This window comes from Melospiza melodia, chromosome 14 (genome assembly GCF_035770615.1).
Source record: "Melospiza melodia melodia isolate bMelMel2 chromosome 14, bMelMel2.pri, whole genome shotgun sequence".
NCBI lineage: Eukaryota > Metazoa > Chordata > Aves > Passeriformes > Passerellidae > Melospiza > Melospiza melodia.
Window position 1 is genome coordinate 20,049,162 of NC_086207.1, and position 24,994 is coordinate 20,074,155.

General features: G+C 47.5%; 1 protein-coding gene across 1 annotated transcript in view; it reads right to left on the reverse strand.

Annotated features, from left to right (window-relative positions):
- Positions 1–510: 510 nt before the first annotated feature.
- Positions 511–24,994, reverse strand: part of NR3C1 (nuclear receptor subfamily 3 group C member 1) — a 61,022-nt gene continuing 36,538 nt past the window's right edge. The window contains exons 3-9 of the mRNA XM_063169112.1: positions 24,550–24,713; positions 20,605–20,721; positions 16,704–16,982; positions 14,038–14,182; positions 8,686–8,816; positions 5,531–5,688; positions 511–4,676 (exon numbers count right to left, since the gene is read on the reverse strand). Coding sequence (XP_063025182.1) covers positions 4,524–4,676; positions 5,531–5,688; positions 8,686–8,816; positions 14,038–14,182; positions 16,704–16,982; positions 20,605–20,721; positions 24,550–24,713 — 1,147 coding nt within the window. The 3' untranslated portion in view covers positions 511–4,523. The remainder of the gene's footprint in view (positions 4,677–5,530; positions 5,689–8,685; positions 8,817–14,037; positions 14,183–16,703; positions 16,983–20,604; positions 20,722–24,549; positions 24,714–24,994) is intronic.

Below are 24,994 nucleotides of genomic sequence, written 5' to 3' on the forward strand. Positions count from 1 at the left end.
GCTGGGGAAAAACCGCGGCGGTTTGAGGGGTCGGAAACTCCAACGGGGCAGGGAAGGAGCTCCAGGGCAGCATCTTCTGCTCCGGGGCTGAGACCTCCTGAACCCGAGGGCAGCATCTTCCCAGCCAGAGAGGCTCCTTTCAGCCCTGCTGATTTACCAAGGCCTCTTCCCTTTTTCCTGGGTTCAGTTCTGTCTCTGCACAGGACCCCAGGGCAACTCAGCCCCCACACCCATCCCCAGCCCACACTTGAGGCTTTTCAGTGCATTTTATTTCCCTCTATCACTGATGTTTGGCAGCTGGCACCTGCCTTGGAGGGAGCTTTTATCACATCCTGATGAGTGTCAGACAGCTGGGAACCACTGCAGTGACAAAACACATTTAAAATCATAGAATTAAAGAGGGATTGAGGTTGGAAGGGACCATAAACTCATAGAGCTCCTCTCCTGCCATGTCAGAGCCAACCCTCTCCGAGACCACAACAAAAACTCCACAAAAGCATTTTGGAGCCATTTAATGAAAAAAGCAGAATTTTATTATATGGTTTCTGTCCATTATTCGGCATTGCTGTAAATGGCTCACATTTACTGCAACTTCTGTACAGATGTGTGGCTTTGTATTACCAGAACAGCAAATTTAAATGAAAAAATAAATGTTCAACAATTCCACACAAGCTTTTACAGTCCAACATTTCACTGAGTAGGTGAAAACTACAGACTTGTTACTACAGAATTATTCAGCATGAATAAAAAACTACAACTTTTATTTTTAAACAGGAGTCACTGGTTTAATTTTTTTTTTTTAATGCTGTTTAAAATTGCTGTGATAAAAATAATGATTTTTTTAATAATGCCATACACTGGTATGATATAGGATTTGTCCCCAGTATATATCTTTTTGTTTAATATACAAAATAGAGTAATGACCCATCGCTGCCTCTGCTGTGGGCAGGGGGCTGGAGGTGGGGCGTTCCCACTCTCTCCCAGCCTTCCCTCAGACACGAGGTCTCTGGAGAGGCCTCGACCTTCACGGAAAATTTGGTTCCTATGAGACATCGATGGCTCAGCAAGCCCTGGCCGCAGACTGGGACGGGGCAGAGCGCGCCTGGTCTGCGACCACGAATCCCAGCCTGAACTGGGTCGGAAGGGACCCTAAAGCTCCTCTACCCACCCCTTCCACCAGACCAGGCTGCTCCAAGCCCCGTCCAGGCAGGCCTCGAACACTTGCAGGGATTTAATAATACAATCTTTATAAAACCTCACTCTAAGACATGTCCCTGAAGTCCTCCCTCTCTGGAGTTTGGCCGCAGGATGTTCCCACAGCCCGTGTTCATCCAGGCACTTCCTCCTTCCCTACCTTTTCCTGTGGAAACGGCGAGGTCATTTTTCAGCATCGATTGGCACCGGTCCCCAGCCCCCCGCCCCCCCCGTGTCCCTGTCCCCGTCCCGGTGTCCCCCTAAGGCCATTGCGAGTCCTGAGCTGCCCCCGCCGGCGGGCGGATCCGTGCACTTTGTGATAAGGCACTGAAGGGCCAAGGCCGAGTTCTCCCTGCTTTATCCAGAGTGCAGGGACTCCCCACTGCTACACGGACCACGGATAACAGGACACGGACTTCTCACTGCTGGCTACAGCACTACGGAGTCTCACTGGTGAAGTTTGAACTGAACAGCATGTACAGGACGATTCTTCCTCAAACATCACAGTTTCCTCTGACTCTCCCTAAATCCAGAGACTAAAAATGAATATACAGGCAAACAGACACAAGGGGCAGAGAGCCTCTCCTCCTATGTGACCGGTTCTCTCACGGGGGGATCACAGAACCCCAGAATTTGGGTTGGAAGGGATCTTAAAGCTCATCCAGTTCCAACCCTGACTCCACCACCTGCTGGAGTTCACTGCAGTTGCTTTTGCTGGCAAAAACGACAATTTGGGGTCCCTGCACCCCGACCCGCACACGCTGTCCCCAGGCTCTGACCGAGGGCTCTGGGGATGCAAGTTTATAAAACATTCTCCAAAGAAAGAGCAGGTTTCCCCTCCCCAGGACCCCCCAGCCCCACCAGTACAAACTCCTATCTGTATCGCAAACGGGCGCGGGACGATTCCCAATGACTTGGGCTGGAAGTTGTAATTAAAATCCTGACCTTTATCTATTACAAAATGTACATATTCCTTACAGATCAAAGAAGAGAGTGATTATTTTCTTTTATTAAAGATGCTATTTTACTCCAAAGTACTGAATATAGGATCTTTTTTAATAGGTATAACATTCAAAAAGAGCTTTAAGAAAGGATGAGAATTGAGTTTCCTATTTCAGTTGGAAACCAAGGTCTGCTCAATGTAGAAATGTGCTGTGAACACCCCACGCTCCGTATTTACATATTGCTGGCACCTGGATGTGGATTATTGCCCAATTTCTAAGCTGTTTTTGCTGTCAGAGCTGTGACAGTTTTGCAGCGGGGTCTGGTTCAGCCGTGCCTCGGGAGCGGCTCCCGACCATACAGATAGGAGTATCCCCCCCAAACCAACGGGAATTGTACACAGTGATTCCATGAACACAACCCAACCCTACAAACACCCAGGAGCACAGGTTTCCCCTCTCAACAGAGCATTTCTTTGGATACCAGCACCGACAGCCCCGGTGCTGCCTCCGGCCAAACCACGCGCGACGGTTTCCACTCAGCATATCTGTGACCCCTACAAAAAATATAATTACATGTATCATGATAAAGCAATCTGTCATCTAAAAATCATCCTTATTATACACTATACAAGCTATTTTACAATCATTTAATAAATTGCTTTTAAAGCTGCAGTAGCCCTTCCCTTTTTTTCTTGGATCAGCGAATATACCGATTATACATATTTGAAACTATAACTAAATATAAAAATATATTAGGTTTTGTATTTTCTCAGACGATCTTTCTCATTTCTATTACACAAACGATCTGGCCACTTCGAGTATAAATCAAATTTTAGAGTGGCATAGTAAATATTTCAGTTTTGAGATACAGAAAATTGTTAAGGTGCACGTAGAAAAGGCTACTACAGCTTCTAAATGTCGAAAATATCCTCATCAATGGCAACAAGGAGAAATCCACAAGGCCTATGGGAATTTATGGCACGCCAGGAATTCAATGTGAAGGGCTGCAGCCTTACAAAGACAGAAAGTTTGACGGACAACTCTAAGACCACGAACTCAGTAGCGGAGCTCTCCTGCTCTCCAGGAAAGAGGATGGAGCAGTCAGTGAAGGGTGGAGATGTGGAATTGGGTCTCTAACCAGGGGAGTTCGGAGCTGGGAGATCCATCCCAGCTGCGTGGACAAGTCCCCGGAGAGGAGGATCCTGGAACCCTACAGGAGAGCGGCCCCAGCCGCTGGGTGCGCTCGGTCCTCCCCTGTCCCTGGGGTCTCCACAAATTCTTGTGTGATGGCAGCTTTAAGTGTATAGAAAACGGAGTTTCTCCACACAGAAGTAAACTTTTCTGAAGCTATGCATATTTTCCTGAAAATTTCCTGATGGGCAGTCAGGACTGATCTTCTTGGCATCAATGCAGCCCGTGACTCTTTGCGTTATGGCTGTTGCATCTTATGCAAAAATCAGGCTTCTTTTTTTTTCAATATATAAAATAACCTGCTCATTTACATCCAGTTAGGACTGGGTTAATTTTCTATGAATCTGCATATCCAATGCTTTTGCAATGTACCAAAAGGATTTGTTTAATCTGGATCTACTGAAATGAGATTTGAGAGTGTTCTCCCACCCACCCGGGCCCTTAGAAAAAACCCAATTTTTATGGCCACTTTGCCGGTTGAAAGCATTAGGTTAGAAAAGCCCAACCCGGTTTCACATGAATCTACTTGAGTATTTACTGTCTAGAGGTCATTTAGGAAAGCTACGAGCTGCCCCACCTTAAAAAACCAGCTGTACAATAGGCATCTTGAAGTATTACAAAAAAATTATGTAAGAAAAAATGAACAAGCCGAGTTCACGGTATATAAAGTTAAAGGAAATTGCTAAAACCAGACAGTAATAGCTATAAAAGGCACAACTTCCCTTTTCTGATATACACTTGTAAACTTTCTTCAGGTTACATGCATAAACCAAAATACTACCTTAACTTTAAAAAAAAAATCCAAAACACTTTACTAAAATAAAAAAAAAAAGCCTAAAAAATTGTCTCCAGCCAACTGCAGCAATTAATTAATTAATTAGCAGAATGTTCGTAACAGCCTCAGAGCTTGTCACTGGTGGTTTGATGCATCCAGGGATGGTGCACGAGGGGAGAGAGAGAATTTCTGCCACAACCACGATTTCCTTTCCTTTCCTTTCTCCCCAATCCTTTCCCCAACGCGAGAAATCCGCTGCTTCTCCAGCCTAACTCTTGGCCCTCTGTAAACCACATGTAGTGCATAATTACAAAAGAAACACCTGCGAGGACAAAAGGAACAAGTTCTGTAGGTTTTCTCTTTACAAAACAAAGCTATCGTGTGACGGTTTCTTAAGGCAACCCTTTGTGTTAAGGCAGTCACTTCTGATGAAACAAGAGCTTCTTGATATTTCCATTGGAATATTTTGGTATCTGATTGCTGATGATTTCTGCCAACATTTCTGGGAACTCAATACTCATGGATTTATCCAAAAATGTCTGGAAGCAAAAGCTCAGAAGATTTTCAACCACCTACGAGTGACAAGACAAAGAATTACTTGCAGATGAAGACGCTCAGAGAACATCCACCTCCCTCCTCCCCAGCTCCTGCCCACGGGATGGGGCTCAGGCAAGACGTGCACAGGAATCCTCATTTAGTTCATTAATTATTGTCCGTGGCACTCTGATATAAACCAGCCAAACAGACTGTGCAAGGCTTTACAAATGCTGAGGAGATCTGGTACCAATTCCCATTCCAGCAGATAAATAACGCACACATGGGTAAGCTAAATGAGATCTTTCCAGGTGCTTGGTACAGTTACAAGAAAAAAAAAAAAACAGTAATTTTGAGGTCTCAAAGTTACCGTTGTCTTAAACACTGCTTTGTGCTACATGTGTAATTAGTATTAAACTGCCAAAGGAGACGGTCTGAATTGGAGATTCCTTCAAAATTAGATCATTGCTAACACCACACATACTGCTGAGGCATTGTTTTAATAGAATTTCCAACTATTCCATAAACTCTTTAGTTCTTGGGCTCTGAGATAAGACTGTTTTTAAATGCCACATTTCTGCTTCTACTGCAAAGTCAGTTACAGCTCCTGAGCTCCTCCTTTTTAAAGCAATGTGATTTTTAAAAACGGCAGAGACTGAAAATGAGATTAATTATACAATTAATTGCTGTGGATTGCACTGCAGAGGCAGCCTGAGAGGACCATGCTCAAGGCTCTCAATTTGCCCTTCGTGAGACAGCAGAGGAGCATGACCTCCTCCTCCTCCTCCTCCCTGATATTCATCTCTTTAAATAAAAAGAGCTGGAGGAGCTCGCTGTCCCCGCCCCAAACGTATTTCTCTGGAATGCCCGCAGCATTCCTGTCAGGACTTACATCATGCATAGAGTCCAGCAGTTTAGTCAGTTGATAAAATCGCTGCCAGTTCTGGCTGGAGTTCCCTTCCCTCTTGACGATGGCCTTGCCCAGCTCCTTGATGTACGTCATGCGGATCTCCTCAAACAGGGACTGGCTCTTCAGGCCCTCCTTGGGAACTGCAACATGGACACCCACTTTACAACACTGCCAAACTGAACTCTTAAGCTCTTTAAGCTCTCTTACATTAGTTTCACGGAGAGGGAACCTTCATCAGGAGCTGGAGTGACAGGACAAGGAGCAAGAGGGGAAATTTAGGGTAAAATAGGGAATTCTTCCCTGTGAGGGTGGGCAGACCCTGGCACAGGGTGCCCAGAGAAGCTGTGGCTGCTCCTGGATCCTTGGAAGTTTTAAGAACAGGATGAAATAAGATGAGCTTTAAGGTGCGTTCCAACCCAAACTATTCTGTGATTCTATAAATATGAGCAAAAGGAAAAGGACTTGGACTGACTGAAATGACAGCAGAGAGACAAGGAGAGAGCAGGGTGGGACAGCGACCAGCTGAACACAAAGCACAGGCCTGCTGCAAAACAAAAAATAACCTCCAAAGGTATTCCACCAAAAAACAGCAGGAGGGGAACTGGACCATGGAGGAAACAACACCCAGCCCTGGAAGCACCCTGATGGAGAAGCACCAAGGCTGGAGCTCCTGCGCTCTTCAGGCCTGGGGAAATGTGACACTGGGAAGGTTCCTTAAAAATTCTGTGTGCCCAGGGAAGAGCAAGGGCAGGATCACAGGATGGCTTGGCTTGGAAAGGATGTTGAAAGATCATCTGGTTCTGAGCCTCCTGACATGGATCAAGTAACGAGGCCAGGCAGCGACAGAGGGGACAACAAACACTGCACCAGCCATGGGAAACTGGGCATGGACACAGCTTGTTTGGGGCAGGGCTGGGCAGGCAAGGAGCTGGGACAGAAATCAGAGCCTGGGCATTCAAACCCAGCTGAAGTCCCCGTGCCCATCTCCTCCTGTGGGCATGGTCCTTGCACAGGCCAGCCTGGACTAATGGAGCACGGGGACTCCAGAGGTCCTTCAGCTGCTTCCCCTGAGGCCTCCGATCACCTTGGGGAAGTGAAAGAGTTGAAGACAGAGAAGAGAAAGAGCTGAGACAAAGGTGACCAAAAGCAGGAGAGCAGGACAGAGAGCACATTGCCTTCCTTAGGAAATCCAACCTGCCTCGCACTGTCAGCATCTGAGAGATTCTGGAATGAAGTCTCTTGTCTGTCTTGCCTACACAGGAGGTGAAACCTGTCAACTGTTTCAATATTTCACGTGGAAAAGGTCTCTGAGCTACGTCTGTGCGTGAGCTACAAGTCTAGACCTGTGTGGGATTCCTGTTTTACTCCTCCTCTTCTCTTCTCTTGGAAAACTTAACACAGAAACACAATAAACAAATTCAGATTGTCAAGTCGTGGATTAAAGAGCTATAGAAATCTCAGCTATTCAATTGCAGAAGCTCCCTGATGTACCACTCACACAATGTATGTGCTTGGCACCGTGAATATAAATTGTCTCCCACTGGAAATGGAGTGCAGAGGCCTCTGGGCAGTGCCAGCCGTGCCCAGCCCTGCTGCTGGAGGGGCTCAGTCCTGCCAGTGCTGCCTCCTCACCACTCCTGCCATGGAAATTTCCAGCTCCTGGGAGGAAAGCTGGCCTACACCACACCCAAAACACTTGAGGAATTTTTGGGAGAGATTTCAGAATCAAACAGGAACTGTTTGAAATCTGCAGTTTCAGGGAAGTTTTAAGTTCCTACAAAGCCCACGGCCATGAGAGGCTGAAAGTCTCCTCTGAAAAGAGCCCTTGTGCAGTTCTGGGCTTGGCAGCGAGGCAGGGCTGGGCACTGCCAGGCTGGTGGGGCACTGGGGGAACTGGCCATGGCACCCTCACACTGCCCACAGCCACCACCCTGCCCTGACATGGGAGCAGTGCTGGGGCTCCCAACCCTCCTGCTCCTACCCAGAAAAAACCCAAGGTGAACAAATTTGCCTTTTGTATGAGAATCAATGCTATTATTCACTGGAAACGTTAAAGATAAGGAATGCTTACACCTTCAGTGTAATAAACTTAACAATATTTACTTTTCATCACATTTCAGGTCCCTTCCAAGCCAAGGCAGCTGATGAGGATGATGCACAAGTACCAAAGTCTGTTGACAAATCCTCACTTGCTCTGCTACTGCCTTTCAAACCTGTTGGCCCCTCTGTCACTGCTCTGAAGCAAAGCCCTCGTGCCAGGCAGGGGCAGGAACACGTCAGTCCCTGCCTGAGCAGCTCCCTGGGGATCCTGGAGTGTGGGATGGGATGGGATGGGATGGGATGGGATGGGATGGGATGGGATGGGATGGGATGGGATGGGATGGGATGGGATGGGATGGGATGGGATTTCCCAGGACACAGAGGCTGTGCTGGAGCGGGGTGCCCAATTCACAGCCACCCCAGCACACTGACACACACTCACACTCACTCACACACACACACACACACACACACACCCACCCCAGCACAATCACACACACCCACACACCCACACAAACACACAGTCACACAAACTCACACACACACTCACCCCAGCACAATCACACACACACACTCACACACTCTCACATACATACTCACATTCACCCCAGCACACTCACACCGACCCCAGCACACACACACACTCACACACACTCACCCCAGCACAATCACACACTCACACACTCTTTCTCTCTCTCCTTGCCCTGTGAGTCCCTGGATTTCAGCTGAGCCTGGGCTGAGCTCAGACCCTCAGGCAGCTGCAGCCCCACGGGGCAGGGGAGAACAAAGTCACTGGCTACCAGTGCTATCAACAGAGGGGAAAAACAACACTGTGAAAGGTATTTACACATAATCACTTAGATTAGGTTAGTTTATTTCTGTATATTCCAAAAGCACTATTTTTGCTGCTGCCCTTTGAACTTCCATGCAGTACAGACAGAATTTACTAAGCTGTGACTTGTTTAACTCCAGCATACCCTACCTAAAGATAAAACCAGCATGTAGCATACTGTACAAATCTATCTCACAATACCTACTGCAAACCCACCACATACTTGTGCAGAAGCAAAAAGCTTGGTATTGAGCTGTTCACCTACTTGTAGAGAGGAGAAGCAAGGTCTTCATGCAGAGATACTCCTCGTAGGAGACTTGCAGGCGGGACAGCTCTCGGGCCACCATGAGCATGTGTTTGCATTGTTCATACATACATGGGAGATTCATCCTCTGCCTGAGGAATAAAAGCACAGCAGTTAGGGCAAGGTCAGGCTATCTGCACGCTCTGCTCTGGTTTTCCATGCTGCAGATGAGGAGCTGTACGTGAGCCAGGGCACAGCAAGGAGGCTCCATTCCCAGGGTGTCCCTGAGGTGGCTGCCCTGGTGGCACAGATCAGTGCTGGCCCGAGGGCAGGAGGAGCCCTGTGGCACCCTGACAAAGGGAGCCTGTGTGCACCAGGGACCCAGCAGCGAGCTCTGCTCTCAGCAGCCCCAGCACCAAGGCGGCACAGAAATCAAGTTCAGTCCGAGCTCCCCTCCCATGTTCCCAGGGAAACACGATGGAGTGCCACACTAGAGCTGGGATTTCTCTAATTCTTTCAATGCCTTTGAAATGTGCACCTAATTTAATGCATGTTTATGTATTTAGGAGTATCTTCCTGTAACTCCTCAGTTTTCAAAGTGACTTTATACTTGTGCCCATCTGTGTTCCTGAAGCAATGACCAGCACCGCAATTAAACTTCATTATCTCTGTACTGTAATAAACTTGTTTCTAACCATAAATGGAAAATCATGTTGACAAGCAAAGGCAAATCTTGGAATCAGAATAACAAACATTATGTTTTTGTATTTTGTTTTCCTATTTCAATGAAGCCTTGCATCAAGACAGGAACTGCTTTTATCTAATACCTCATCTGACACAACAATCTTGCTTATCTGTGCTCTTACCGCTGGTTACTGTGAATATTGCAGAATTAGTTTTGAGGGGAAATGAAGAACAGACTAATTCTGAACAGTATAAGACAGATTTATGATTTTCCATGGGCTTTCTTTTGTAGAGAAAAAGAAAAGCAAAAAACTCCATGCAATGAGTACACAATCTCTCTGCAGTGATGCCAGCACCTCATTTTTTGTTAATAACGTGTCACCTTTCCTTGGTGTCACCTATACAGCATTATAACCTACACAGAGACAAAATGGGATCCCTGTGGGAGTTACGAGTAAGATTTGGTTATGAAACAACAATTCCTCCAAAGCTGATCACTCTTCCATTCTCTCTCCCTCAGACCTTCAGGAGGATTATACAATGTTCCCTCACAATCTCCCGAGTGAGAACAGGGTTTGCCCATTCTCAAGGTGCGAAACCCAGGGGGGTTCTGATGGCTTTGGAAAGATAGAAACACAGACTACTGAAACGGCATTGAAGCAGACCAAGCCCTAGGGTAAAACCCCAGCATTTCCAAATGCAGCTGTTGGACAATCCCTTCCCCACGGAGCTGGGCCACCCCTGCAGCTGCAGCTGTGGGCACTGAGAGCAGCCCGGACAGCCCAGCCCCAGCTCGGGTTCCACCCCCACGGAGCAGCAGAGCACACGAGTGATGCTGCAGGACACAGGAGTCAGGCCCTGCTGGGCTCTGGGACATTTCTCAGGGCACCTGGCACAAAGCCACACTTAGCCAGGTGGCAAACGCTGTCCTGGCCCCTCGGGGCTGTACCGAAGGGCATCTCACACACTTCACATTGAGCAATTTAAACCCATTCTCTGCCAGGGCTCAGCAGTTTTCCTCATGTAAAACTGCGTCCACTTCTGGGCAGAAGGTTAAAATAAACATTATGAAGGGGGGTCAGCCTGTTGTTTGTTTCTGCCTGCTGGGAATGCAGGCCCATGCAGGAGGCTGAGGATGCAGAGGAAGGCACAGAGCTTTGGGCAGGGCCAAGGCTGCACAAGCTGCAGCTCCCGGAGCATGGGAACAGCCACGGCCCCTGTGCCCAGCCAGGCTCTGCCCCGTGCCCACTGACAGAGCACAAGGAGGTGATTCACCAGCCCGTGCCAGGTCCCAGCGCTGGCACAGCTCTGGGAACAGCTCCCAGCTAGCCCCATCCTGGCCAGGGCACATCAGATGATCTCAGCTGGCACGGGGAGCTGTCCTGGGGACACAGTTGGGACAAGGGCAGGGCCCAGGGCTCTGCCTGCACAGATGCCAGCTGCCCTCCCTGCCCAGGGCACTCACCAGCCCCACAGGTCCCACACAGAGCAGGGAACCCTTCACGGGGTGCTCATGGAGCAGGCACAGAGCTGGGGAGGACAGCACACATCTGCCTTCCCTGGGCACCACCACTGAGCAGGCTGCTCCAGCTGAACCCCCCTGGCACCCTCAATGCCCAGCCCTGTGCCCAGCCCAGGCCCGGCAGAATGGGGAACGGGGATGGGCAGAGGGATGGACACGGGGATGGACACAGGGAGGGACACGGGGATGGGCAGAGGGATGGACAGGGGGAGGGACAGGGGGAGGGACACAGGGGAATGGACAGGGGGATGTACAGAGGGATGGACATGGGGATGGACACAGCAATGGGCACAGCAGTGGGGACAGGGATGGGCACAGCAATGGGCACAGCAGTGGGCACAGCAGTGGGCACAGGGACGGGCACAGCAATGGACACAGGGAATGTACAAGGGATGGGCACAGCAATGGGCATAGCAGTGGGCACAGGGACGGGTACAGCAGTGGGCACAGCAGTGGGGACAGGGATGGGCACAGCAGTGGGCACAGCAGTGGGCACAGCAATGGACACGTGGGCGAGGGAAGCACGGCAGGGATTTTGCACTGCTCTGAGTTTCCTCAGCAAAGCTGCACAGCACCAAAGCCCAGCAAACAAGATGCTGCTGTTCTGAAAACCAGATGGCACCGACTCCACAGAAGGAGTTACAAAAGAATGCTGGGGGAAAATCTTTGGGGAAAAAGGGAACTGCCAAAGCACTGCTTCCAGAAGTGAGCTCACTTGTTGTTTTGCTGCTCCCGGGCAGCAGCACAGCCACCCTGCGTGGCACACGAGAGCAGCAGCACAAACGCGTGCCCTCACTGCCCCCAGCAAGGAGCTGCGGTGACGAGCACAGCACCAGAGACAAATCCTGGGGCCCAGGACTTCCAGGAACTTGTGTCTCCAGCTGGACAGCAATTAAATGGCATCTGCTACTCGAAGAACACCACTGTGCTCGGCCACTGTGCTCACTGTAATTTTGGGCACCCTGTGACATACCCAGAGGACGAAAGCTGAGACAGAAGCAGTGCCAGCTCCAGCAGGGCATGTTTTCAATCACAAACTGGGGAAACAGTTATACAATACTGCAAAATCACAGGTTTAAACCCTTTCCAAGTACTAAATAATGGCCTAAAGCCTAAGATTTATTCAGCTGCCAAACTTTTCAACAGCTTGAATCAAGTTTCATGTGTATGTGTATAAAAACACGTATAACATATATAAAATTGCCAGCTAGTATAGACATACCTCCATAAAAAATAAATAAATTTTAGGAGTACAGACATAAAAGTGGAATATTCAATAAATATTAAATTTTTAGGAGAAGACTGAGCAAATGACTAATATGCCAGTTTAAAACATAAGAAGAGAATTTAATCCTCTTTCCTACCACAGATTCTGAGCTACTGTATGTTGCTGCTCCATGTAAGTAGCAGTAAATACACAGGAACACCTGGGACAGGGCTGGCACCAGGATAAATGCACGAAGGACTGATGCTGCTCAATGCTTGATTGAGGCTAAAGAAAGCCTAATTAATCCCATAAAGAAATCAATCAGTAAGTGCAGTTATGTCCAACTGAACCATCAAGTCTTGGAGTTTCCCTTTGTGAAGCTGAAGACATTGAACTCTACTGAACAAGAGGGTAAGTCCTGAGAGCTCAGGAACACAGGAAATGGTTTCTAAACTCCTGTAAAAGCCCAAGGGAACTGGGCAGGAGCAGCTGCCCCTCTCTGCAGCCATGGCCGTGTCCCCAGCGCTCAGCTCACCTCCCCACGCGGGCACAAACCCAACCCAAGGGATTCATTTCTGTCTGCCTGCCCACGAGGTCTCCCTTGGTGTCTGTCAGGTTCGACCCGAGGTGGCTCTGTTTTATTGAGGGATGGGACATAAAAAGTTACGACCAGAGAGTTTTATGGAGAACCTGTAGCTCACTGGAAGGAGCTGCAGCGCTCTCAGGCAGCTCAGTGTTTTATTGAAAACAAATGTCACTCTGATCCACGATTCACCAAACTGTAGCTGGAAGGAATCTGGGAATTGCTGTTTGCTGGAACAGCATTACCCTTTCCTTTCTGGGGGTTTTCAAGAGTTCCAACACCTAGCAGTGAAGCTCTGTGGTTTTGACCCACTGATAAAACAGCAGGAGACCTCTGGCTTACAGCAAATTAGATGTTATTGCACTTAGTGACAACATCAATTATTTCAATTCCACCATATAGAGACTATTCCACTCCAGGGACACATTCTTAGCACTTTAATAAACACAAGGACACAGATGGGCCCTCACCTGCCATCTCCTCCTTAGCTTTTAAAAAAAAAATATTACTATGAGGCAATGATTACAGTTTATAAAAGCCTGGATAAATATTTACAATTAAAAAAAGCAAGGTAATAAATAAAGATGAACTATAAATCGCTGATCCCACAGAAAATGTAACAATTATTATATTTTTTTAAAACACAGAAAATATTTGGGATTTTGAAGTGAAATACGACCAAAAATATTAATCTGTGCCAAAGCAGGCTAAAAGTACTGCCTCCATATCAAAACCAGAAAAGAGACAGACGAATAAGATCCAACCACCTCAACAATCTCAAATTCCCTCTTCCCCTCTTCCACAGCACAGAATTACTGCACAACACAAGCCTGGAAAAGTACAAGAAAAACGATGTGTGGTGAAATATATGTTCAAACATTCCACCAAATTCAGCTTTGCTGAAAGTTGACAACACAGTTCAACAAGAAAATATAAATCAGGCAGGTTGTTCCATCTTTAAGCTTGTCTTTTGAGCCCTAATTCCATCAGACCAGACAGAAATGTTTCACTCTGGCAAACTCCAAGGGCCATATTGCCACTTTGATACACTAAACAGACAGAACATTATGCAATTTGCCAAACTTTTCTCTCCATCCCAGGCATATTTTTAGCTGTGACTGTGTTGGCTCTGATAAAATGAATGATTCTAGTGAATGGTGCAGGAACAGTCACAATATGGAACCTTAAAGCACAAACACCTCCCACAAAAACTTCTGGATATAAATACACTTAATATCTCAATTACCTTCCGTTTGACTTAGAGGGAAATGCAAAGCAGGCTGCTGGAGAACACCAGGGGGAAGGGGAGGTGCTGGGGGTGTCTGTGAGCACCGAGCAGCCCCCACCCAGCCCAGGCACAGCCCAGCTCCCACTCACTCGTTAATGATCAGGTCTGGAGCAAAGCACAGCAGGTTGCCATTGGACTGCTTGTAGGATCTCCAGCCCAGAGCAAAAGCCATCAGGAACATCCACGAGTACTGCAGAAGGGTCATTTGGTCATCCAGGTGCAAATTTCGGAAACCTGGGGAAATACAAACGGAGGGGGGATCAGGGTGTCAGCTGCAAAAAGGCAACAAAGGACAGAAAAGTTGCATGGCTTGGAAAGGGAGCAGGGTTGTGAGCAGCACAACTGCTGCTATCAGTTAACTGTGTTATCAGTGCACACGTACTGCAGGGAGTAAAAGAGATGTAATATTACAAAAAATCACAGTAGATATGTGTGTGGTTATCTGGAGCTGATGGTCAGTCAGATACATCACAAAGGCAACAATTATAGTTCACACACACTGTAATTCCCTGGGCTGCCTTCCAAAAATAACAGGGTTAGCTCCTTTTCACAAGAGCAGCCTGCTAGACAATAAATGATTTAATATCAAATGTTGTTCTTATTCAACAACAATTGCACACTGAACCTACAAAATAAGCACTGCGCTAGTTACCAGCATGAACTGCTTCTAATCTCACATGTAGCACGAACAGAGCCAACTGAAGAGGGAGGAAATGAGTAAAACCTGGCAACTGGTTCCTCAAAGAGTCTGAAAATGCCACCAGCCTTGGATCTGCAGCACCAGCTCATATCAGATCCAGCCTACACTTACCAAGAAACCATCGTGCCATACGGAGCCATTATTAGAGCCTGAATACAAGTTGATTTTATCTATTTTTATTAAGCATCTGACATCTAAAGAGCTCATAACATCTGAAGAGCTGCTTCCTGAAGCTGTGCCAACAGACAGAGCCAGTGGATGAACGTGTAAGTGACTTGGTGGGTCCAAACACAGCCCAGCAATGACCAGCTTCTGCCTCCACATGACAAAGAAAGGGATTCAAAGTGACTCCAGTCTTTCTGGGTCAAACCTTGAAATGTGTGCGCAAACCCTCCCCAGGAAAAGGTTATTTTGAAATCCCAGCTAAAGGGTTTGGCAAGGAATGCTGGCGTGCTGTCAGCATGGCTGATGGGCTACAACGGGAGCAGGATATACAAATTAAACACTCATGAGGAACCACCTCAGCAAACAAAAGAAAAGAGATAAAAATGATAAGAATAGTTGCTATTAATGTAGCTATTAAAGAGAAGATTGGCATTTTCATTGAGAGCATAAGCCCTAACCTGAAGGGCTTGGCTAATTACAAACATCTCTGCTCAGCAGAGATGATGAACAGAGAAGTGTTTTATAAAATGGAATCTAAATCTGGACCTGGGAATACCAGATGGCCTCCCAAAAACCTGTCCCAGAAGGAAGTGTGTGCATGTGAGCCTCTCCTGGAGCAGACTGAGCTAATTCAGCACAAGTGCCCAGTGCAAAGAGCCCTGACACAGAATGCCAGAATCACTGAGGGTGGAAAAGTCCCCCAGGATCACTGAGCCCAACCTGCCCCACCTTGTCCACCAGACCCACACAACTCTCCAATCACATCTCTGCTGGACACAGAAGTATTTGAGTTTTCCAGCCTTTCTTTCCCACTGTTAATTTATTTCCCCTGCTCAAAGAGACACAGTTATGACTCATAAATCTCATTATCAGGCTTTTTTCTTTTTTTTTGGCAGACCTGTTCTGTGATGTTATTTTTGGGCAACCTATGCGTCACGGAGGTGTTTTTGCCAGGGATTTTGAGAACAGGTAGTGAAGAGCACTGACAGGGGTGAGAGGGAGATAAACACTGCCCTTTGTTCTGTAGGAACAAACACCTTCAGCTCCCCTTGGCCCTGGCCTCTCCAAGACACGTGCCACGTGTCACGTCCAAGGCTGAGATCTGACATCACTTCTTCTGTGTGCCACTGCATCTTTAGGTGGGAGCTAGAACAGCAGCAAACCTCCCTCTTTGCCCAGGTAGGACTCAGTTTGAGCACAGCTGGAGAGAAAATAACACCCTGACTTCCACCCTGGAGCTGGACAGTGATGGGGAGTCAGGAAAGACCGACCCATGAACACAGAGCCAATGAGCCAGCACAGTGATGCTGGGCTGCAGAAGTCAAGAGAACCTCATTACTAGAAGTATTCAATACATAATTTAGTGCCCAGAGCAGCTGTGGCTGCCCCTGGATCCCTGGCAGTGCCCAAGGCCAGGCTGGACATTGGGGCTTGGAGCAGCCTGGGACAGGGGAAGGTGTCCCTGCCATGGCACTGGGTGAGCTTTAAGGTCCTTCCAACCCAAAGCATTCTGGCATTCTGTTAATCTGAGGTGGAGACAGAGCTAATACAAATAGTTCTCTGTAATACTTTTACAACAAATATCCATTTAAATAAGAATTTCAATATTCAAAGTGTTCAAATAAATTAACCTAATTTGTGGTAAATAAATGTTTGCATCTGCAAGTTTTTCCGCTTTTCTGCTCCGGAAGCACCTGAGCCGTGAAGAAGCCCCGATACTACCAACAGTTCACGTGCACATCTTTGAGGGCAGAAATGCAGATTTAGGTTGGACAGGGAGCCAGGAAGGCAGGTTTAGGTTGAGCAGGAAGCCAGGAAGGCAGGTTTAGGTTGAGCAGGAGGCCAGGAAGGCAGGTTTAGGTTGAGCAGGCAGCACTCCCTGTGCCTCACCTGGGATCGCCTTCGCCCACTTGACCGCAGCGACCACCTGGCGGCCGCCCAGCATGTTGAGCGTGGAGAGGATCCTCCAGCTGGAGTCGGGCAGGGAGCTGTCGTAGCCTGAGTAGAGCACCTCGGGCTCGATGACCTCGAGCAGGGACACCAGGGTGGGCGTCAGCTGGGGCAGCGAGGCGGGCACGATGCTCTTGCTGCCGGCCGCCTCCGGGGCCTCGCGCGCGCCCGCCGCGCCGCCCTGCTGCAGCCCCTTGATCTTCTTCTTGGTCTTGCGGGCTGCAAAGGGAGGGGAGGCACAGGTGAGGGCTGCAAACGGCCACGCAGAGATAAACACGGCAGAGGAGATGCTGCTCTCCTCCTCACGCGGCTGGCAGCAGGGCAGCGGAACCCGCACGGCACCGCTTTGCAAGGTCAGGAACTTCACACTCGTTCCAAGCAAACTCCCAGGGAAAATAATGCCTTACATTTTAATAAAAGTCACGTTTATGCCAATGCTTCAAAATGTCCAGTTATGTCTGCAGGTACCTTACGAGGCTGACCCTAAAATGCAAGGCTGACCCTAAAATACAAGGCTCAATGCCACCACTGGAAAGATCTGCAGGACTGCACACTTTAAAAGTTCCTTTAAATAGCAAACATAGAAACTAGGCAAAAGAAAGGAAAAAAAAATATTTAATGGGTAAGAAGTTACTGGATCTTTTGAGCCAGGGAAAATGGTTTTTTTCTAAAATGTTGGGCAGGAGGAGCTTTTTCTCTTGCCAGCTCTCTTGCATATAAATCACTGCTGCGTAATTAAACCATAAAACTCATTCGCCAAATAAATAAAACATCACACAGAGATGTTAACTGTAAACTACAAAAAGTTGGAGCAACAATTTTACTAGCATCTTGTCCCTAACGGAGTCTCCTGCTTGGCTCTGGCTCCCTGGATGCAGGCGGCCACACGGAAGGCGCTCGCTGTTCAACAGAGCCCAGACCAGCCCAGCCCCTGCCCTGGGTGCCTCAGCTCATCAACTCATTTCTGCTCTGCAACTCCCAGGATAAATCTGCAGCCCACAAAAGCATCAGGTAACGTGGTCGTGCATTCCAAGTCCCTCCTGAGCTGTTCAGAATCCCCAAAAGGCACCAAGGCAGCCCCAGATCCCCCTCCTGGACCTGCTCCCACCTCTGGCTGCAGCAGAGCCTCCAGAAACCAACTGCCAACGACAAGGAATCCTCCACAGACCTTGCACAAACTGCTTTTTCCCAAAGTTTTGTAGACTGGCCACATGTGCCAAGCCTGCCATGAGGGAATAGCAAGAGTTGTTTCCTTGGAGCAAAGAGCTTCTTGTTATTCTCGTCTCAATTTTGAAATGGCTGCTTCAAAATCCTTTCATATTCTGGCTTTTTTTTGCCCCTTTATCCGTGTTCTGAAGAGCAAATGAACTGCTTTGACTTAAATTTAGAAGCACATGCCTTCAGCTTCCTGCAGACACCTGGATGGAGTATTTCCAGCCCAGAAAGCCTGATAAAATTATAATCAAAATAAACAGATCTGATAAGACAAACTATTATGCAAGAATTTTTTATCAGGCTGTTACCAGTCCTGACTTAGATATATAGCTGTACTTCCCAAAAAAAAAAAAAAAAAAAAAAAAAAGGTTGAGATAATGTATTTCTTTGCAATTAATTTTCAATAATAAAAAGACCACTAATTTAAAGCCAGCTCCTTAGGGCACCTTACAGGAGATAACCCCCACAGATAAGCTCAGCACGGAGAGAAAAGCATCCAAGATTTTCTGTTCAAAACAAACAAAACCCCCCCAAGCCCCAGGCTCCTGCAGTCTGGCATCCACCAGGCTGCAGAGGCTTCCTCCTCCCTGCCTGGGGGCAGATGGCCCCAGCGCCTGAGCCAGGTGGGCGAGGGACCTGCCACCACCCCAGGGCCCCCAGGCACTGCCCTCCTCCCCTGGCAGCCAGAGCCAGCCCGCTGCAGGGCAAAGAACTGGAAAAATATAAAAATTCCTCAAAAAACTGAAACAAATTCCAAGCGAAGACTGCAGAAAAAACTAATTAATTGCCAAGTTTAACTGTAAAATGCAGCATGAAAAGCCAAAAAAATTATGAGACTGTTTTTTTACAGGCATAAAACTTAACAATAAATCTTTTCTTCCAGCACACCACAAAGGGAGAGGGTGCCAAGGAACACCAATTAACAGTGGGAGCGGAAATGAGAACTCAAGGAAATAAAGGCTGGAGTACAAAATATCATCTTTGTGCTCTGTAAATCTCTGGTACCTGCAGCCTGACAGTTTGATGTTTTTCCAGTCCCCTACACCCCAAAAACCATGCAATAGAATAAAGAAAGTTCCAGAAAAGGATGATATGCAGGGCTAAAAGGATGACTGATGGACCCGAGGTCTTTTCCAACCTTAATGATTATAAAAAACACAAATAGAAAATTATCAAGTGACTAGAAAGAGCCACTTTTAATGGGTCAATTAAAATACTGCATGATAGAATGAATGAATGAATTAATTTAAATATAAATTCATTTTCTACCCAATAGCTAACAGTGAGATCCACTGCAGGCACCAGAAACTGAGAGAAACCCAAAACAGGGCAGGCTCCTGGAAAAAGTCCAGCAGGAAGCCAGGAGAGTGCATGGGGCCCAAGGATGGATGGGCTGGACACTGGGGTCTCTTCTGACCTTCCACTGGTTTGCTTCAACCATTGTTCATGCACTGGGGATGCAGCTGGGGACTTTTCAGAAAGAAATTACTGTCTAAAAAACATGCAAATTTAATTCTCTTTGGAACATCAGTCATTCCTAAACTGTGACACTAAAATAGAAAAGATAAACTGGATTTTAGTCTGTTCTGCACTTTATGCTGCCTCCCAGTTTGCTTTTCTGCATGACCACTTCTCCATCTGTTCAGATCTGTCCCAAAAATCCTTGTTTTCAGGGTTCACTACTGAAAACAAACACTACTGTTTTCATCACATTACTCAGGGTTCTTCCATTTTGTGCTCCTGAGTTTCTAGATTCCTTTTCCCTCTCAGTCATAAAAGTTTCCCTCTCCCCACCAGTCTGTGCTTCGTTGATCTCTTTAACTTATCACTTACACCTCACCAAGGATGTTAGCACTGACTGAAATGAAATTCTGTTCATCCTTGGAGCTGACAAATACATCTTTGACATTTTTATTTTATCTGACAATTTTGATCACACACGTAACACCAGGATAACTGCACCAGTAAGTGCTCCGTTAATCTCTGCTGCTCAGGGAAAAATAGCAAACATAAAATGAAGCTGACACTAATAAAAGTGCTTTATGCCTTTTTACAAGTGCTGCTAAATCTCTGGTTGATGTGGCCTTCAGATTCTCAGGAGTCATTCAGGACTCAGCAGAGAACAATGATGTGGCGGTATGTTGAAATGTTTAACCAACACTTTCCAGATAGATTTTGTCAGATATTTAAGAAGCATCCACAGCATGAACAGAAGTATTTCAATTTTCCTAAGCTGGAAGATGCAATCCCCACTCCCATCCCTGTCCATGGTCTCAGAGCCAGGTCACTCAGACAGCACACCCTCCCACAGGTGTCACCCCTCCCTCCAGGTGTTCTCCTGGAGTTCTGCTGTCCCACATTCCATGAAAAAGCCACGAGACGTGCTGACAGGGATGGAGAACAGCCCCTGTTTGTGTGCGTGCCTTATTTGTGCTGGACACACAGGGCCAGCAAGTGAGCACACACAGGAGAAGGCGCAGCACGAGCCCTGCTGTGTCGCCGTACAATGCCCAGAGAATGCAGCGCGGACTGAAGCTGCCCCCAGCAGTTCCCCAGCAGTTCCCCAGCAGTTTCCCCATCATTTCCCCAGCAGCAGCCCCAGCAGCCCGGCCGGCAGGGCTGTTACCTTCCAGGTTCATGCCCGCCTGCAGACACTTGCGGTAGCGGCACGCGGGGCAGTTCTTCCTGCGGATCTTGTCGATGATGCAGTCGTTCCTGCCGGCACACAGGTAGTTGTGCTGCCCTGGCACGAACACAGACAGACAAACATCAGCTCCCCACGCACAGACCCTGCCCCAGTGACAGCGAGGAGCACAGCAAACCTTCCCTTGCTGCACTGTCTGCCTTGCAAAAACATCGGTACCCACTGATTTCACATATCCAAAGCATTTCTCATGTTTAGATCTCAAAGTCAATACATTTAGGTAAAAACATTATTTTCTATTTGTTAACACCAGGGAACTTCTATTTTTAAAACTATTTCCCCTTGCATTTACCAAAGCCGCCTTCTCCAGCGGGTTTCCCATTTCTGTAAATAGTTTGACAAGAAACATAAATAATGTGCACAAACACAGTCTGAGAAAACACTTGTAAACGTTTCTACAGAGCACAGACACAGCTTCATCAGCTGGACAGTCGTGAAACCTTCCTGGAACTTACAGCCTGACCTGGACAAACCAAACTCTCTGACATTTTTATGGATTCATAGATTCAGAGCAAAACTGGCCCTGAAAACACAACAAGCTGAAGTACATAAATTAAAATAACTGTATTGCTTAGCTGCTTAGAGCAGGGCAACAGAAGTACCTATTCTTAATTATATGAGTTATGTGAGTGCATGAATGTCTGAATGTAACTTATTTAGGGAAAGGTATTACCAAAGAATAGATCCTTCTCCCAGACAGGGGTCAAGGAGCACGTTTTTCCAGAGGGCAGAAAGCTGCAGCCTGCGCTTTTACTCTGTATTGCAAAGTACTGACAGTACAACATTGTGAGAAACAAACAGATTTTCCAAACACTGAATTATTAACAACAGAGTCCAAGAGTTTTCTCACAGGAAAACAGCTTGGAGAAGGAATTTCTTACAAGTCAGCTGTGAAAATTATGGGCATGCAGAGTTCATTCCTATGGCTTTGGCCAAACTTCTCCTGTGAAGCGTCTCAAGCTGATATTCCAAGGAATGTTTTTCTGAATGACTGCCCCACCTCTTCCACTCAGGGAAGAGGAGCCTTCCTGACCCTTGTGCCAGCTTTGTGTTTGATTAATGCAGACAACAGATCCTCCACTCACCATTCTGTTGCCATTAGCATCCTAACACACAGAGACACACACAGAACACGAACTGATGCCCATGTGCCAGCACTGCAGAGCAGCAGAGACAACAACAGCTCCCTGTCCCTCCTGTCTGATGAGATCACAGTTCCACACATCAACACAGGCACTCAGGTGAGGGTCCTGAGCTGCTCCTGAGCTGCTCCATTCTATTTCCACAAATGCTTGGTTTCTTGTTCTTACTGCTCACCTATTCCTGCCTTTCCTAGGACCAAGCTACACTATTTCTTTCTATTACACTACACCAAAGCCTCTTGTCCCATGACCATTTGGGGGAGAATGAAGGGAAGTTGGTGCTCCACATCCTCCTGCTACCCAGGGCTGTGGAATGTGCTCCAGTTCTCTCTGCTGCTCAAACCCAGGCACTCCACAAACACTCTGCTAAAAACCAGGGGTGAGCCAAGGCAGGAGTTTCCAGGGGGATCTGGGGCACACAGGGGCATTTTTCGGAGGCTGGTCAATGCCATCCCCATCCTCATGCCCAATCCCATCCCCAATCCCAATCCCATCCCCATTCCCATCCCACCCACTGCCCCGCTGGCACCGGGGCTCTGACGCACTGTGGCACCAACAGCTCTGGGCCCATTTGGGCACAGCAGCCCAAAAAAGGTTGGGAATTGCAGACAAAGGACTCTGGAGGATGGAATGGAAAGTGCTGACGAAGAGGCTGATCTGGAGCAGAGCAGGAGGGAGGTGTGAGGAGCTGGGGGGATCCAGGCTGGCACACTGGGTGAAGGGCTGGGAGCTGAGCAGGGCTGGGGCTGGACAAACTCAGCCACAAGGGCTCTGGGCTCGGAAACACCACGAAATCAGAACTACAAAAAGCTGTCTCTGGCCAGCCTGGGCTCCCCCAGAAAGACCTGTGAGCCTGAAGAACTGCACATAAATCGACAGCTGCTGTCCCACCTTCACCCTTCCTCTTCTCCTCTGGTTCTACTCTTTGCTGAAAAAATGCACTTTATACTGACTTCTAGACACTGACACTTCCAGTTTCTGTGACTATTTCTGTCCCAGTACACAGGCCTGGAGGCAAAGGTGGAAAAAAGGGCTTTGGCTGAAGGCCGGATAATGAGTGTGCAGAGTCAGCTTGATCTGAGCACTAACAGGTGCCTGGCAGCCACTAATAAAAAGGATATTGCAGAAACAAATTCTTTTTACATGTGTTCCTAATAAGAAAAATGCCTATAAAAGACAAAACCGAATTATTTGTTCCTTAAAGTGAGGACTAGGACTAATGGATCCTGGAACAGTCCAGCACATCCATGTCATGGAATGGAAGGGTTTAGGGTGCTCAGCCCTTGGTGCTGTGGCCCAGCTGACTCGCTGGTGATCCATCAAAGGCTTCACTTGATCAACCTGGAAGTCTTTTCCAACCTTAATGGTTCTGGAATTCTGTGAGAAGTGGGATAATTTGTGGCACAGTCAAAATGAAGGCAGAGGTGAGCCTTGAGGAACTATTGCCACAAGCCTGTTTACATTTTTAATACCAAGACAGCTGACTTATTGTGTGTCAAACCCAAAAGGAATCACTGGGGTGATTCTCTCCTGTATCAATACTTTTGTGATTTATTTAAGCTTGAGAACAGGCAAACCCATGGCTATGGCACGTGTCCAGCTGCCTTACAAACTGTTTTCTGAGGGATCTCTGGTGACCATGTTTTAATCAAAGGTACAGATGATTATTTGCTTTGCACTTGAGCTCATGCTGCCTTGTTATACCTCAGCCGCCACAGAGCCAACAGCCCTTTGTGACCAGCAGAAATCACGACAGGAACTTGACTTTGCTGTCCCTCCGAGGGGCTCTGCCCTTCCATGGAGCTCCCCATGGCACCTGTGAGCCAGAACTGGGGAAAGTGCTGCTGCTGAGGGCTGAATGGTGGTTTGTCTTTGACAAAGAGCCTTCCCTCTCCTCCAGTGACCCCAGCTGCACAAATGTCAGCAGAAAGAGCCCGGTTCAGAGAGGGCTGCACGAGGCAGGCACGGGACAGGAAACCCTGAGGCCAGAACTAGGAATGATGTTCTCAGACCTGAGGAATCGCCACTTTCCCAGAAACACTGGGAATACGCTCCGGTTTTTCTGCACGTGATACTGCAGCACAGTCAGATCTTGAGGTACAACCTAGTCCCTCACAAATGGCTACTGACGCACCCAAAATCCACACAGCCCTCATTCACATTAGTTTTCCATCATCTCTGTTTTCCAGAATGGTTTTCTCTAATCCCAACTGGACAGAAATCTCAGTGATCCAATCCCACACACACCCCTGGTACCCCGTGTCCCTGCAAGTAACACCCAGGGACATGGATGCAATTCAACCAACGTTGTTTACAGGAAAACTACAACAACCTCACACACAACACATTTACCAAGTTCCATGTAAGCTTTCTACACAAACCAACTAACCATAAATTGAAAAATCACAAACTTTATGAATCTATTCCACACAGACAAATATCTGTATAAAACCAGGACAAATAAACAAAAACAACAGTGAAAGAACATGAAAGAGACAAAAGCCAAAACAACAATAAATTCTTTTACACTGAGTGAATGGGAGCATTTTACCAATGTGAATGGAATCCATGCTTTGGATAATGCACCATTATCGATGTGATTTACCATGACAAGATCAGTGATCTAATGGGTGGCTTGTTCAGCAGGACTCTGGCAACGCCATGGATGCTGGGTTTGAAAATGGATGGTGTGTGTGGGGATCTCGTATTGATGAGGAGGTCCTACCTTCCACTGCCCTTTTGAAGAAGACTTTGCAGCTGCCACACGTCAGGACACCGTAGTGGCACCCCGAGGCCTCGTCGGAGCACACCAGGCAGAGCTTGGGAGGTGGTCCCGTGGTTGCTGAGGTTGTGGATGGAGAAGAGCTTACATCTGACCTCATTCCAGGGCTGAAACAAAGCAGAGAAACACCTTTAATTGGGATGGAGGGGAGCACAGCTGCCAGGAACAGCTTGGTGGGGCAGCTCTGCACACAGAGAGCACCAGAAATAGTTAAACAAGGACTTCTGTAAAACCCCAGAAAAGCTGTAAGGATTTTTCACGGCCTATTTGGCTGCATCAAGATTCCTTCCCTTACACGTTTCTGAAGCCAAGTTTCTTGCACAATTATCCCAGCCTTTAAAATTGACTCTTTAAACACGCTCTTACTGCATATTGTTTCCATTACTGC